Raw genomic sequence first — 16,822 nt, forward strand, 5'->3', positions numbered from 1 at the left:
CTACTTAGGGTTTTTGACCGTAAACTCTTGTTTTTTGTAAGAAAATTACGGAAAATACAATTCTCTGTTTCAAATGTGAAACTTAAATCCTTTTTTGGATCGAAAAATAAAACTATTTCTGTAAAATCTGATTTAACAAGGGTTTTTGACCGTAAACTCTAGTTTTTTGTAAGAAAATTAGGGAAAATACAATTCTCTGGTTCAAATGTGAAACTTAAGTCCATCTTGGATCGAAAAATAAAACTATTTCCGTAAAATCTGAGCTAATAAAGGTTTTTGACCATAAACACTAGTTTTTTGTAAGAAAATTATGGAAAATACAATTCTCTGGTTCAAATGTGAAACTTAAGTCCATTTTTGGATCGAAAAAATAAACTATTTCTGTAAAATCTGAGTTAATAAGGGTTTTTGACCGTAAACTCTAGTTTTTTTGTAAGAAAATTATTGAAAAAACAATTCTCTGGTTCAAATGTGAAACGTAAGTACTTTTTTGGATTAAAAAATAAAAGTATTTCCGTAAAATCTGAGTTAATAAGGGTTTTTGACTGTAAACTCTTGTTTTTTGTAAGAATATTATGGAAAATACAATTCGTTGGCTCATAGCTGAAACTGAAATCCATTTTTCGTTCAGTTTCAGAGTGAATAAATTCGTTATCAACATCCTTTTTCAGATACATCAAATAAAATTGACAAAATCTAAATTTGAGAATGAATAAATTCATTATCAACATCCTTTGTCGGATATGTAGGATAAAATTGACAAAATCAGAGTGAATATTTTTATTACAACATTCTTTGCCAGATACATCGAATAAAATTGATAAAATATAAGTGTCAGAGTGAATAAATTTTTCTATCGACATCCTTTGTCAGATACATCAAATAAAATTGACAAAATCTAAATTTCAGAACGAATAAATGCTTTAACAACATCCTTTATCAGATATGTCGGATAAAATTGACAAAACCTAAGTATCAGATTGAATATTTTTTTTAACAACATCCTTTGCCAGATACATCGAATAAAATTGATAAGATATAAGTGTCAGAGTGAATAAATTTTTCTATCAACATCCTTTGTCAGATACATCAAATAAAATTGACAAAATCTAAAATTCAGAATGATTAAATGGTTCAACAACATCCTTTATCGGATATTTCAGATAAAATTGAAAAAATCTAAATATAGGAGTGACTAAAAATTTTTATCAACATTCTTTTCTCAGATACATAGGATAAAATTGACAGAATCTAAGTGTCGGTGTGAATAAATTTTTCTATCAACATTTTTTGTCAGATACATCAAATAAAATTGACAAAATCTAAATTTCAGAATGAAAAAATTCATTATCAACATCCTTTGTCGGATATGTCGGATAAAATTGACAAAATCTAAGTATCAGAGTGACTAAATTCTATATCAACATCCTTTTCTGGAATACATAGGATAAAATTGACAGAATCTAAGTTTCAGTGTGAATAATTTTTTTTTATCAACATCCTTTTGTCAGATACATCAAATAAAATTGACAAAATCTAAATTTCAGAATGAATAAATTCATTATCAACATCCTTTGTCGGATATGTCGGATAAAATTGATAAAATATAAGTGTCAGAGTGAATAAATTTTTTTATCAACATCCATTGTCAGATACATCAAATAAAATTGACAAAATCTAAATTTCAGAATGGTTAAATGCTTTAACAAAATCTTTTATCGGATATGTCGGATAAAATGACAAAATCTAAGTAGCAGAGTGACTAAATTCTTTATCAACATCGTTTTATATGATACATAGGATAAAATTGACAAAATATAAAATTCTGTGTGAATAATTTTTTTTTATCAATATCCTTTTGCAGATACATCAAGTAAAATTGACAAAATCTAAATTTCAGAATGAATAAATTCATTATCAACATCCTTTGTGAGATATGTCGGATAAAATTGACAAAATATAAGTGACAGAGTGAATAAATTTTTTTTTATCAACATCATTTTGTCAGATACATCAAATAAAATTGACAAAATCTAAATTTCAGAATGAAGAAATAGTTTAACAACATCCTTTATCGGATATGTCGGATAAAATTGAAAAAATCTAAGTATCAGAGTGACTAAATTCTATATCAACATCCTTTTCTCAGATACATAGGATAAAATTGACAAATTTTAAGTGTTAGAGTGAATAAATTTTTTCTTTTATCAACATCCATTGGCAGATACATCGGATAAAATTGACAAAATCTAAATTTCAGAATGAATAAATTCATTATCAGCATCCTTTGTCGGATATTTCGGATTAAATTGACAAAATATAAGTATCAGAGTGAATAATTTTTTTTAACATCATCCGTTGCCAGATACATCGAATAAAATTGACAGAATCTAAGTGTCGGAGTGAATAAATTTTTTTTTATCCACATCCTTTGTCAGATACATCGAATCGAAATTGACAAAATCTAAATATCAGAATGAATAAATGCTTTAACAACATCCTTTATCGGATTGGTCGGATAAAATTGACAAAATCTAACTATCAGAGTGATTAAACTCTACATCAACATCCTTTTCTCAGACACATGGATTAAAATTGACAAAATCTAAGTGTTAGAGTGAATATTTTTTTTATCAACATCCTTTGCCAGTTACATTGGATAAAACTGACAAAATCTAAGTGTCAGAGTGAATAAATTCATTATCAACATCCTTTGTCGGATATGTAGGATAAAATTGATAAAATCTAAGTATCAGAGTGATTAAATTCCATATCAATGTCATTTTCTCGGATACATGGGATAAAATAGACAAAATCTAAGTATCAGAGTGAATAAATGCTTTATCAACATCCTTTAAATGCATTATCAACATCGTTTGTCGGCTATATCGGATACAATTGACAAGAAAGACATGGAGTGTACACCGCGACGGCGCATACATAGTGAGAGAGACATGCAAAGTCGACATAGCTTTATTTCATTTCTTATGGTTAATTTAGACGAGGTTACGTGCGCGCACGTCACGTGTAACTGTAGTGTCTCAGGCGTTGGTTTTCTTGTACGGTTCATATCTATTACACTTTTGAGCATATTCTTATGCAATTCCATAGGTACATGCTCTGGAAAGGTGCCAAGGAACGTAATCTCCCCAAATAGCACAGGAAGGAACATAATCTCCTAGAGTTCAATAGATGCATTCTACTCACGGGGACTGTTTAATTAGCATCTATTGAACTCTAGGAGATTATGTTCCTTCCTGTGCTATTTGGGGAGATTACGTTCCTTGGCACCTTTCCAGAGCATGTACCTAGCTGTCGGTGTCGGGGGTATGTAAATATCTGATGAAGATCGTGTATTTAAACTATGGATTTGTGATGCTAGTGTGAATAAGCCTCTAAATGGTGATGGGAGTGTTCCTGAAAAATATTTAAAACAAAAAACGGTGCAAGATAGTCTGTAAAGTGATGCCATTGATAATCTGTTCGGTGCTGGGCCTAAAATTTGAAGTGCTTTATTGTGAACTGAGTTTAGTCTCTGTAAATGTGTCTTGAAATTAGATTGCCAAACCGTAGAACAATATTGAATGTGAGAACCGTAGAACAATATTGAATATATATATATATATATATATATATATATATATATATATATATATATATATATATATATATATATATATATATATATATATATATATATATATATATATATATATATATATATATATATATATATCGGCGAGTACAAACAGCTCCTCCCAGTTGATCTGCCATTAGCGATCCAATTATCCTGGAACACGTATTTTGGCAGAAACTTTCTCAAAATGCCTTTAAAACCAACTCGAGACTTCAAAATCTACTTGTAATTCCTATAAACATCTGAACTAATATATATATATATATATATATATATATATATATATATATATATATATATATATATATATATATATATATATATATATATATATATATATATATATATATATATATATATATATATATATATAAAAAAATATATATATATATATATATATATATATATATATATATATATATATATATATATATATATATATATATATATATATATATATATATATATATATATATATATATTGGATGGGTGGGAGTACGGGGTCACCACTTTTAAGGCAAAAATGGCGCAAAGAGGCTGCTATGCCACTTACTGGAGGGGGAAATCCCTCGTCGGCCAAAAATAGTGGGATTTCAGCGGTTACTCTACCGGTTCCGTATCTACTAGCGGGATCGAATAGTCCCAGGGCCACATTTAAAGCCAATGGTCACCGATAAGATTTCTAACTATCTCTTTAGACTCGACCTAGGCTGAAAAGTTAAAAGAGTATATAGTATAAAAATTCTTACTATATTAAAGACACGCTATAAAAGAACTCAAAACGGAACTGACGAAATCACACTTCCAATTCTCCAACTCGCTCAGCCGCGAGTTGGGTGATGGGGGGTGGTGGATGAATTTTCACAGCCAATCCAAGGGCTCCCTAATTACTGGTCAACCATCCCCAAATGCGCACTTTATACTTCGTGGTCTATTAACCAACTACGCAATTAAAGAAGGACAGAAAATGGCGCCACCAAAATTAAAGGAAGATTAATAATTATTACTAGGTGAAGGAAAATAATTAAGGGGCCAAAAGAAAAGAATCTGGGAGGGACATTTATCTGAACAAACTGGGACCAAGGGTTCCAACACCTCCCTCCTAAGATAAATGGCCGCTACTCTGGTGGATTGGCTTGAAACTCAGACATGAAATAAATAACATTAAACTCAAAATCACTAAACTTGTATCTTCTCTCTTTTCACCGCTTGGCTCAGGATTCGTCGCCATCCCCACATCTCCACCGTAGAAACCACCATGGTCTAGATTGTCTATCATCCGTATTTCATCTCGAAAATCGAAGTCCCCAGGATTGGTAGAAATTCTTTGTGCACAGCACAATCAAAAACAAAAATTTTCTTGCTCTCACGAATTTACATTTGAGAGGAGCAGAGAATCAGTTCCTGGCACTTTCGATGATACCAGCCATCATGAAAAATTGGCTGCACTAGCCTCTTAATTTCCATCTGTGGAAACAATCCCACATCTCAATAAAAAAGTAAGTTGCCCCTTGGCATAATTTCAAACAATCCAAGGCCAAAAAAAATAGGCCTGTGAAAACGATAGGAGTTCAGGAAAATGAATATATATATATATATATATATATATATATATATATATATATATATATATATATATATATATATATATTTATATCGGCGCGTACAAACAACTCCTCTCATTTGATCTGCCATCAGCGGTCCAATTACTCTGGAACACGTATTTTGGCAGAAACTTTCTCAAAATGCCTTTGAAACCAACTTGAGACTTCGAAACCTATTTTTAATTCCTAAAAACATCTAATAATAACATTGAACAACTAATTACCGATTTTCATGTATGTATTGGAATAAATTAATTTAAAATTAGTTTCTTCAAAATTAGTGTTCCAACGTTGAAGCCAAGTTTCGCGTTCAGTCTTTTTCGCGACTTGTCTACCCGTGAAAAGATCTAATGTCACTTATGTTTATACCGGTTTATACATTCTCTGGAGCAATCGCACATCGGTCCAGGTTTTTATAATGGGTGAGATAGGAAAAGATCATACTGCTATTATATATACTGTGCTTTTGGGATTGACAGAGGCACCTTAAAAGTTTCTATTTTTATATTTTAGATGCCTCTATTTTGCTCATTTATGATTGGCGCATTATACATGCCTCATCGTACGACTGGTTAATTTTTATTTTGATGACGTTAAATTCAGTTGATTTTTAAAAACCATTGAAGAAACTACAGTGGGTGAAGAAAGTATTGACCAAAAAAGGGATAATACAAAATATTCTGGTATCTACGCAGTTTTTTATTTCGTTCATGATAGCGTACTCATTCTTAGAGCTAATTTTTATCTAGGATAGATATGCTTTATCTCTTATAGGATATTTGACCAGGAAGAAGTTGTCTGAACTGAATTAACTTCTGGTAGGCTAGGCCTAAACTCCAAGATTAGCCTAGGTGATTTTCGCTGTCTTAGAAAGTAGGCTAGCTAGGTGAACAAAATTTGATAAATGTTTTGCTGCTTGTATTATTGACTTACAACTAAAGTGAACATACCACTAGATGTCATTTCTCATGCTCTCAAAATATAATAGGGTAATTGCTTTTTCTTGCAAATCCAATTTTAAGCCCTTTTAGGACCCTTGAAAATAATAGGCTAATATCATTCTTTATTTTTTTGATATAAAAATGGGTTATAACATTTGTTTCAATGATGCAAATGAGAGGTAAGTTTAGACTTTGGTATGCCTAAATTTTTTGTTGTTCATATTATTGACTTATGAATAAATTTAACATTGGGTATAAATTTGGAATTGTGGCCCCTGATAAGGAGACATGTTAAGAAAAGAATTCTTACTTTAAAATATGTATAATGATCCTAGTTAACATATTATTCAAGGGGAGAAGCTTTATCCACAAATCTCTCCTTTTTTTCCCTCCTTTTTCAAACTTGGAAGAAAAGAAATTTATGTTTTTGCATGCTTTCAACCCTATGTGTAAATCTTTTGAAATTCTTGCTATAAATTGTTTTTTATAGATAGTGTTCATCCCAGTCATTGTTAATTCCGTTTTTTTTTTAAATGGTTGATAAAGCAGTGACAGAAGGTTGCAAATTTTTTATTTTTGCCTCATCATTTTCAATCATTAAAAAAAATTATTATACCCCCACCCCCCTAATGTGCAAATATATAACCAAAATTTGCACTCTGATTCTAAATATAAGCTTAATTTACCTCACAAATGAATTTTTCCCCCACCCCCCTGATGTGCAAATATATACCATGATTTGGATGTATTTAGGGGTTGGGGTACAGTTCATCTGGTTATATTTAGGTTCAGAATATAATTTTGGTTATATATTTGCAAATTAGGGGGGTGAGGGTATATACTCTGTTAATATATTGGTTTTATGAAATTCATGAATTAAAAAAAAAAAAACTGTATATATATTTATGTTTACAGCAATATTTTGTATTTTTGCCACTGCTTTATGTATCATTAAAAAAAACAGAATTAACAAAGACCAGGATGAACACCATCTATAAAAGACAATTTATAGCAACAATTTCAAAACATTTAAACATTGGGTTGAAAGCATGCAAAAATAGAAATTTCTTTTCTTTAAGTTTGAAAAAGAAGGAAAAAAGAGGAAAGACTTGATGATAAGGGTTCTCCCCTTGGATAATATGTTAACTAGGATCAGTATACATATTTTAAAATAAGAATTGTTTTCTTAACATGTCTCCTTATCAGGGGCCACAATTCCAAATTTATACCAATGTGTATAATGATAGAAGGAAACATGATAATCTGATCAGTAGAAACATCCTAGATATTATAAAGTATAATTGTTTATTGTGTAAATTTGCAGGTGGCACTATAATTTAGCTAGAATGAAAGTGAAAACATCATTTGATGCCTTTTTTTATGTACTTTTATAATTCAATAATTGCTTCTGTTGCAAATTGCATCTTGAGCCCTTAAAGCAGTGCCGGATCCATTGGGGGAGCCCCCCCCCTAACATAGCCGAAAGTAGTGTAATTTACTTAATTAAGGCAAGTTTGCATTAAATAAACTTGCTCCTAATGCAAGTTTAATGGATTAACCTATTTTGCCCCCCCCCCCTAAAAAAATCCTGGATCCGCCCCTGCCTTAAAGGTACCCAAAGATATTTTATATGAATTATGAAAGAGCATAAAAAAAGCATCAAATGATGATTTCATTTTCATCCTAGCTGAATTATATGGCCCACTGCAAAGTTACCATGAAATTTACCCATCCCCACCCTCTTAATGTTCAAATATATACCCTGAATTGTCAACAGCAAATTTTGAATTGAAAAATTCAGGACTATTTTTGTTGATGGCATTTGAAAAGCTTGAAACGTTAGGAAAATGGTTTATATTTGAGTTGCCCAATAAATGAGGTTTGAATTGTTATAAATAATTATTTTTGGAGTGTATTACTCTTGAACAACTTATTTATAAACTAGTGATATATTTTTAACAACTTTTCAATAACTTAACTAGTGTTGATAACTTCTTTGTGTGGTTACAAAAATGAAATACCTTTGGGGCCCCTTTGAGGGCTCAAGAAGCAATTTGTGACTGAAGCAATTATTGAATTATGAAAGAGCATAAAAAAAGGCATTAAAGGATGTTTTCACTTTCATCCTAGCTAAATTATAGTGCCACCTGTAGATTTACCCTATCTTGTCCCTATGTCAGCTATTGAATCTTATTTATATTGACCAAATTTTCCACTGACATAGCATATTGACCTTTGATGAACTTTGTGGTAGCCTAATTGGAACTTTCATGTATAGACCAATCCTACAGCACAAATTAGAATCAAAGAAAATATTGTGTGCCTCATAACTGTTCTACTAAATCCTGACTTGTAAGTTTTAAAGTTGCCTATTGAAACAAATGTGTCTTAAAGTACAAAAAGAAAAGATTTTATTATAGATAAATGAAGGAAAATCATGTTTTTCTCTTAAGGTAAAACAAGTTAATTCCTGACAGTTTCTTTCTCCTAACTCACCTACCAGTAACACATTTGCACAAAAATATTTTTAAATATAGACAAGACTGTATCCTGGGGGGAAGTTAGGGTTTTGAACCCTCCCCCTCCCTATTGTTTGTCCAACTTGTAAAAACTACAAAAAAATGAATATAAACAAATTTTTAATACATTTTTTTTTTGTACCCTTCCCCTGCAAAACTCCTTTTGTAAGCCTCTTCCCCCCTAAAAAATCCAGGATACAGCCCTGAATAGTGAATATAGGCCAACCAATTCATACTAATAAAACTAATTCGAAATATATTTTTAAAAGTCTGTGGGGGGCATTTTGTTTTGCTAACTGTCCAGAGTTACCACTCCTCTGAAGGAAGTATTATAAAAGAGTACAGTACCATTAGTCTAGATTCCTTTTTTTATGCTGCTTCCAAATAGCATTGTTGTCTTTATGATAATCTACCTCACATCTCTGATGGTCATGTATACAGCCCTGGAATGTACTTAAAACAAAAGAAAACACTAAAACAATGAAACTGTTACTTTATAATATGCAGCATGTTTCTATTGATCAGAATATCAAGTTTCGTTTTATTCTTATTCACATCATTTAATATATTATTGGTCCTTTAATTACATTGTAGTCACTAGGGTGCAACCAAGTTTCACTGAGCCTAGACTGAAGCTAACTGTTATACAATCCATCAAGAGATGACAAAACAACAAAGAAAATATTAGGACTATATAAGAGGGTGGGGTAAAGGTGGAGGAGTTTACATTACTGACTTACAAATGAGGTGAACATACCACTCAATGCCTTTTTTATGTTCATTCCGAATATAATGGTCATTTTACTTGTAAATTCAATTTTAAGCCCTTTATGGGACATCAAAGATGATAACTTTTTTCTTACTTCGTCTATATAAAAGGGTTCAAAACAACAATTCTTACTTCATTATATTTAGAATAATTGTAGTTAATATATTTCAACTGCAGATTGACTATACTTTATCCCCCCCCCCCCAAATGTGTAAATATATAGCACAAATCACATGTTTTTTCTGGTTCTCGACTTGTCAAAGTCAATTCAATTTATGGGTACACCAGTTTAAACAAGAGTGATGCTGACAGCTTAAAGCAAACATATCTATTTTTTCAAGATTCATAAAGTGGTCATTTAATTGAATTATGGTGAATCAATGCTTGTGGATTATATGATTTTAGTAAAATCGAATTATAATTCAATAGTAAGTTTTTAACCAATGTTTTAACCCTTCTCTATAGCCAAAAATAAGGGAAAAATTATATCTCATCTTCAAGTGTCCATAAAAGGCTCAAAATTGAATTTCCAGGTAAAGCAATTATTATATTTGGAAAGAGCATAAACAAGGGATCAAGTGGTATGTTCACCTTATTTGTAGATTGTAGGTCAATAATATAAACTCAGTTTTTACAAAGGGTGTGGTTTGTAAACTAAAGAGCAACCGTGACTTCTTTTTTTTTTAATTTGTAAAAGATCAATTAGTTCAAATCGCATTCAATAGAGCACAATAATAATGTCTACTCAATAAGTTTTGCAAGTAATTGCAGTAAGCTATGTTAAATGCAGGGCTAATCTTCTAAATGTAAAGAGCCCCTCATTTAGAATTTTACCTACTTTTTTAACTATTAGGCTACTAAAAGCCTCAAATTTCTTACCAAAACACACTGCCAAAAAGAACAACTTTACAATGAGATAGCCTATTCAGAATTTTCCTGAACTTAAGATCTTACTTATAGGCCTAAGTAAGAATCATAGCCTTGGCTTAGAGCCAGTAAGTTTATATTGTAAGTTCAATGCCCTTTCCAAATTAAGACTGGTACTTAAGTATTAAGCGTACTCTTTTATATACTGCTAAAGAAGTCAAGTTTGGTTAATGTTAATGAAAAAAATTAAAATAGGATGAATATATAATAGTCTAGAAACAAATTTGGGCTATATATTTGCACATTAGGGGGGGGGTGAGGGGTAAAGCATACCATGTATTAAATACGTAACCCAACCTAACCTAGGTACCTCCTCCCCCCCTAAACCCCAAAAATCAACAGTTTAAATTATCGTAAACGCAATGAAAATCGCGCTTTGCATTGCATGACTCTATAGTGGTCTCTTGAATTACTCCGTCTTTAGCGGGTTTTTCGTGACTGTTTTCTTTGCGTTATATAAAAGAGTACGTTTAATACTTAAGTACCTTAAGACTTGACAATCAATATTATTGCAACCCCCAACCCCTTAATTAAGCCCGTGTGATTTTGTAAACTTTTATTATTTTTTTGCTTATTTTTCATTAATATTTGACTTGTAATGACAGATAAAGCCAGTTAAAAAAAAAATCAGCTTAAGAGCAAGCTGATGATCTACTGAGGAATGTCCTCTTTACTATACAAAGGGTCTGGTTAGCATTTGCCGTAAAATGCAGTTTTTTTTTCATTACTTAGCTAGGTAGAATGTGAACACGCCTCTCGGTATGCCTTTTATGCTCTTTCAAATATACTAATCGTTTTCTTTACAACTTTTATTGTGAGTCCTTAGATTCCTTAGATTGACAAATTGTCTCTTGTTATTTGCTAGCTTGAGATGGTAACGAAAAATTCTGAAAACTACATCAAAACAATCATAAATACTTACTTCTCTCAATAATTAAAAGAGTATTGCCTCACTTAACCAGCACCCCCTCCCCCTTGTGGATATTTATGCACACCTCTCCCAACTGCTTGATTAGCGTGCACGGTAAAATAATAAAAAATACGACTGTCGTGGTATTGACAATTATAGTTTGAGTATATAGACTAGACTGTATGCTCATCCATCAGGGAAGTGATGTAAAGTGAAGCAATTCAGTTTTAGGAATAACACAAGTAAGTACTTATGATTAGTTTAAGATAGTTTTAAAAATTTCTGGTTGCCATTTCTTAAGAAGTAACAAGGTGTTCAACACGAAATTCGCAAAGGAAGTGATTTGTAAACTTGGAAAGAACATAAAAAGACACACCCAGTGGTGTATTAAACTTCTATGTAGCATTGAAAAAAAAAACTAAAAAAAATACCTGCAGTTTTGTTTGCTTTGACCCCTCCCTGCACCCTTAAGGATGTGTTTCCACCTATCATCTTATTGGCTTGTACTTTGCCTTTATAGAAGGGTAGGAACTCATTTGAAAAAAGAGTACTTGTTAACAATCCAGAACACATTCAAGAAGTGAAATTAGGTTAATCACACTGGTAGATCTAGGGGGGTAGGGGGCCCCAGTCCCCCCATGATTTTTTCTGGCGCCCTCTTATCCTGTTTTTTTTTCTTTTTTACTCTTTTTTTTTAGAATAAATTTTCTCAATTTGGGCGATTATTGGCACCTTTGTCACACTGGCCTTTCCCCAAGATTTTGCTCATTGGCACCCTTGTTACATTGGGCCTTCCCCAAGTTTTTCCTCTAGACCTGCCCCTGGTTAATCATAATGAAATATACCAATATATGATGATAATATAATACTTTAGAACCAAAATTATGGAAAGCAGGCCACACAGAACGAATTATATTAAATACCTAACCCCTAACCACCTCTATCTATTAAATATTTAATTAAAACATAGCTACATCGTAGTTTTTCTCATTCAAAGTAAGCAAATAATAACCGATTCCAGAGAGGTCAACTGGTTTTGTCAGATTTTATACAGCATAATTCTAGAATGTGTTCTGGATTGTTAACAAGTACCGAAAGAAGTTCAGCAGTGCCCAAGTAATTGTATTTATTTTTAGGTCCTGTTACCAAGATGGACTCAAAAAATTTAAGATCCAACATGTCAGATCAAGCATTACTGAATTCTAATTCACAAGGAATAAGTTCAGTTCCATCATCAAGATCTATATCTAGTGAGGAAAGTGGGGACCATAAACCAGAAATAGTACCTGTATATAGTGAACGAAAATTTACTAGAAGTCAACTAATGACTGTGGCCATTTTGTGCTTTGTGAATTTGATCAATTATATGGATAGGTTTACAGTTGCCGGTATGTTGACACTCTTCATTTTCCATTGTAATAACGAGTCTGGATTTTGTGTAATGACAACAGGATAAATCCCTGGGTGCTCACAAGTCCTTCCTCCAGCAGAGTTGTCCGCAGTTTTCCAGGATGATCGTTTGGATTAATCTCGGGGAGAGATGCCCCTACCCCCTCCCTGTGTGAAAGTAATCATAGGTTAGATCTCCTGGATTTTTTATGGGTGATACTACTCTGAAAGCTGTGTTTTATCCTTTTCTATCTCTTCTTATCCTCAGTAATCCCAATCAGCCAGTGGTCCCAGATAGTTGTCTGTTGTCTGGTTGAATCTCTGATTTTGAATATTTACTTCCGTTTTATGACCAGTACTGGTCTTTATGACCAGTACTGGTTGTCTTGGGTCCTTACCTAGTCTCAGATCTGTACTCAACTATGTATTGTCTGTAAATACCGACTTTGGTGAGAACCAAATACCAAGGGGTTGCCCACTGTTGTCATCCGGTGTACATCTCGGAGTACCGTATGGGCTGCACAGTCCTGCCACGGTTGGCACACTTTTGCCCTGAGTGGTGCGTGTCTCATGTGAAACGTGATTCTGAAAGAAGACGAGCCAGTGACAAATGCTATTCACGAAATATTTATTGAGGTTTTTGGTTTTAGACTCCAGAGATCCAATAGAATAGAATTTATTGACACAAAAGCCCAAAGGGCTGTGGTCACAAAAACAAAGACACTTTCATACAAACGTAAATTGGCACAAAAGTATAATCTAGGCTAGTGAAATATCACCCTCACCTCTAATCTTCGAAAAACCTTTCTCTATGCTCTATACCCATCGTCAGAAACCTTCCGACTCTCTTTATACCTCCCATACCTTTCCCTGCCAGTAAATGCAGTATCTCATCACTCTCCCAAGCCCGAACTCTAAACAATTTTTTCCTTAAATCTATTAGTTCACTATACTTCCCCACAAAATGAACCAAATCTTCCTCTTTCCCGCACATGGAACAGAAGTAAGGACCAGGATCTTGCCTAACCCCTCCCAGATACTTCTTTTTCTCACCTAGTGGTAACCCATCTGACCTAACACAAATAATCAACTTTTGTTGCTTCTTTTGAAGCCCCGCCTTAAAATACAATTCTTCTCCCCACTGCTCCTTAGCCTTTGCATATAACTCCAGTGATCGGGTCTCATTCATTCGCGCATGCCACACCTGGATCTCATGGTCCCTTAACCTCTCCCTGACCCTACTTGCAACTTCTCCCTCATTTAAGCCCACCATTCCATAACTCTGAAAATTCACAATCCTCCAATATCTTCTTTATTTGAGATGGCCATGTATCACTCTTTGGGATCCTCAGAGCTTCTAAATATGCTGCTTTTGTTATCCTTACTCTGGGCATACTCAGGATTTTCTCCCATAGTCTTATCATCCCTACTAGCCTATCAAGTCTTAAAGAAAACAAACCTAGATCTCCTCTCGATACTAAACTATTCGTTGAAAAATGTAGACCTAAAACTCTCTTAAAATACTGAAGCTGAATCTTCTCCATCGTCTCACCAGCTATGTATCCCCAAACTTCAGATCCATAATGCATAGCCGATTCAATCTTTACCTGCTTATGCATAAGCTTATGAAATATCTGCTTATGCATCTTCAGGTTCTGTATGTTTGCCAGTTGGCTAGCAGTCACAGCATAGGCGCAGGACTTTCCTTTAGCTTCAGCTGCTTTCCAAACTTACCATTTGTCGAATACTTACATCCTAAATACGTAATCTCATCCCTACATTCTAAATCTATTCCCTCCCATTTTACTCTTTCCCTACTTGTAATCTTACCCCCTTTTCTAAAAACCATAACTACCGACTTCTTTACATTCAGGCTTATTTGTATCCTATCTATATAATCCTTAGTTCTATCCAACAAGAACTGTGAATCCTCTCTAGACTTTGCCACTAGTGCCAGGTCATCTGCGAACATCAGCATGCATAGTTCACAGATATCTAATGACACCATTAGAAATCCGGCAAAATCATTGCTTCCTAAGAAAATCCGGCAAATCATTAATAAACATCGAAAATAGCCGCGGAGACAGGGGGCAACCTTGTTTAACCCCCTTTCTAGAACAAATTACATCTGAAAATTTTCCTGCAACCCTAATAACAAATTTTGTGGCTTCATACATACTTATTAAAATCCTTACAAGTGGGTATGGTAGGCCAATATTTATTCAATCCTTCATTAACAGTTCCCTCTTTACAGTATCAAATGCCCCTTTTAAATATATTTAATATTAGCATTATATTTCTAATCAATAAGCACAGAAACAGACTTTGGTAGAAATCAAACAAAAAATCAAAAAGTGTGAAAAGGCTACTGGTCTTTATTTAGGAAAATGATAGTGAAATCTTAATCACTTTTAAAAATTAACATTTAAACTTCTAGTCATTCCTTAAAGAATACTTGAATGATTGTGACTTATAAAAGGTACAGCAATAATAAGTGAACATTTGGATAGTAAGGGTTGATGTTGCAGCTCAGAAATTGTTGAATACCACATTTGGTGCACATACGAAAATTGTGTAATATCATCTTATTGTGTTTTGACTTTGGGCTTCTATATTCCAATATTAGCCTCAGGTATGTAACCAACTAGCTCAGAAACTCTTAAGCAATTGTTTCTTTAGAAATAAAACACCATTCTAGAAATCTGGGCTTATTGTTTTTTCATTCAAGTTGTTCATACCATTAATGTTCGTGATTTTTAATGATTAACATTTAATCATTTAGGACAAATCTCTCAATAATCCCTGAGTGATTACGAGTTGAAGGTGGTTTGATTGGTCCAAATGTGAAAATTGGGGCTGGGAATATTACAGGAGGTTTGTGCCCAATGGCCCAACTTCCCCCTATACCCTTTAAAGATCTGTGCGTAGTTTGTACTTCAATAAAAGGTATGTATTTTAAACAGTGTGGTTTTATTTATCAGATCAAAATCAACAAGAAAAAAAATCACAATAAATGTCGACATTACTGGAAAAAAGGGGATGTTTCTTAGGATTGTTACATTTGCGAGTTTCAATTTAATTTTACTGTTTTAAAAGGATGGTTTTTCGTCGAAACTTTCCCTTTCAGCTTCTATTTCATTCAAATGTATAGAAAATTAATGCCAAAATAGAACTTTAAAATGAACATTGGTAAATTTCGAAGCAATTAGTTTTGTTTGTCAGAGTAATATTTTAAATGAGATAATTAACAAATGATTTTACGTTAGGTGCTCTAAACATTTGAAAGGAATTTGTTTAAGGACGCTCGATGCCGCAAATGTGATTTTGTGGATCTCGTTGTCGGCTAACAGTCTCAAAGACAAAGAGATAGTTAGCAAATTTTCCCTGCACCACAGGGAGCTTCCGAAGCAATTTTGATAAAAATTGATATGGGGATCTTAAATGAGTCAACAGTTGATGAGAGGCTAGTTTAAAACAAAGAAAACCTAATCTCTTGCTATAAGCAAAACACTTTCTTTTCAATGTAATACAGCATAAACTGTATGCATCCTGTGTCAACAAAGATTTCAATCAAGGCGGTTAGCACAACAGGAAACTTCCAAAGCTGTCAAATTATTCAATGGTACTTCTTTTGAGCTGAATTTGAATGTTTTCCAAGCAGGTATACTAGAATATTTTTTGAGAGACTGTCCTTTCCTGAAAATTAAAAAGAACATCCTGCTCCGTTTAATAAATAAATAAATAAAAAATTACGCTTTCTAATAATGTTTCATTACATCTAAGTATCTGTATCTCCGGCACAAAACGGGAGAAGTTTAACGGTTTTTCTAATATTTCGAGGAAAATAGATGGCGGCTTTTAGTTTTCTGTCGTTTATTCTGTTCACTGTTAAAGCTCTGCAAGTTATGGCAAGACTTCCCAATCAATTGTGATTAGTTTGGCCGCACAAACTAAATAAAATGGACGAGATAGGGTGATCCTTTATGGTATCGAAGGGTTTTAAAGGAAGGAAGTTTGGGTAGAAATTCATTGGTTATCAGACTAATGAAACTAGCTTTATTATTTAACACATATCAATTTTAATTCCTGGAAGTATCGATAATTTTTATTTTCAATGTTATGACAG

General features: G+C 32.9%; 1 protein-coding gene across 1 annotated transcript; it reads left to right on the forward strand.

The window, feature by feature from the left end:
• Positions 1-5,848: 5,848 nt before the first annotated feature.
• On the forward strand, positions 5,849-12,880 carry LOC148946242 (uncharacterized). Its single transcript, XM_089098363.1, has 2 exons — positions 5,849-5,924; positions 12,444-12,880. The coding sequence occupies exon 2, from the start codon at positions 12,458-12,460 to the stop codon at positions 12,761-12,763; it is 306 nt and encodes a 101-aa protein (XP_088954489.1). The 5' UTR covers positions 5,849-5,924; positions 12,444-12,457; the 3' UTR covers positions 12,764-12,880.
• Positions 12,881-16,822: the final 3,942 nt, after the last annotated feature.

This window comes from Artemia sp. Qi Xiang Cuo, chromosome 12 (genome assembly GCF_049724085.1).
Source record: "Artemia sp. Qi Xiang Cuo chromosome 12, ASM4972408v1, whole genome shotgun sequence".
Taxonomy (NCBI): domain Eukaryota; kingdom Metazoa; phylum Arthropoda; class Branchiopoda; order Anostraca; family Artemiidae; genus Artemia; species Artemia sp. Qi Xiang Cuo.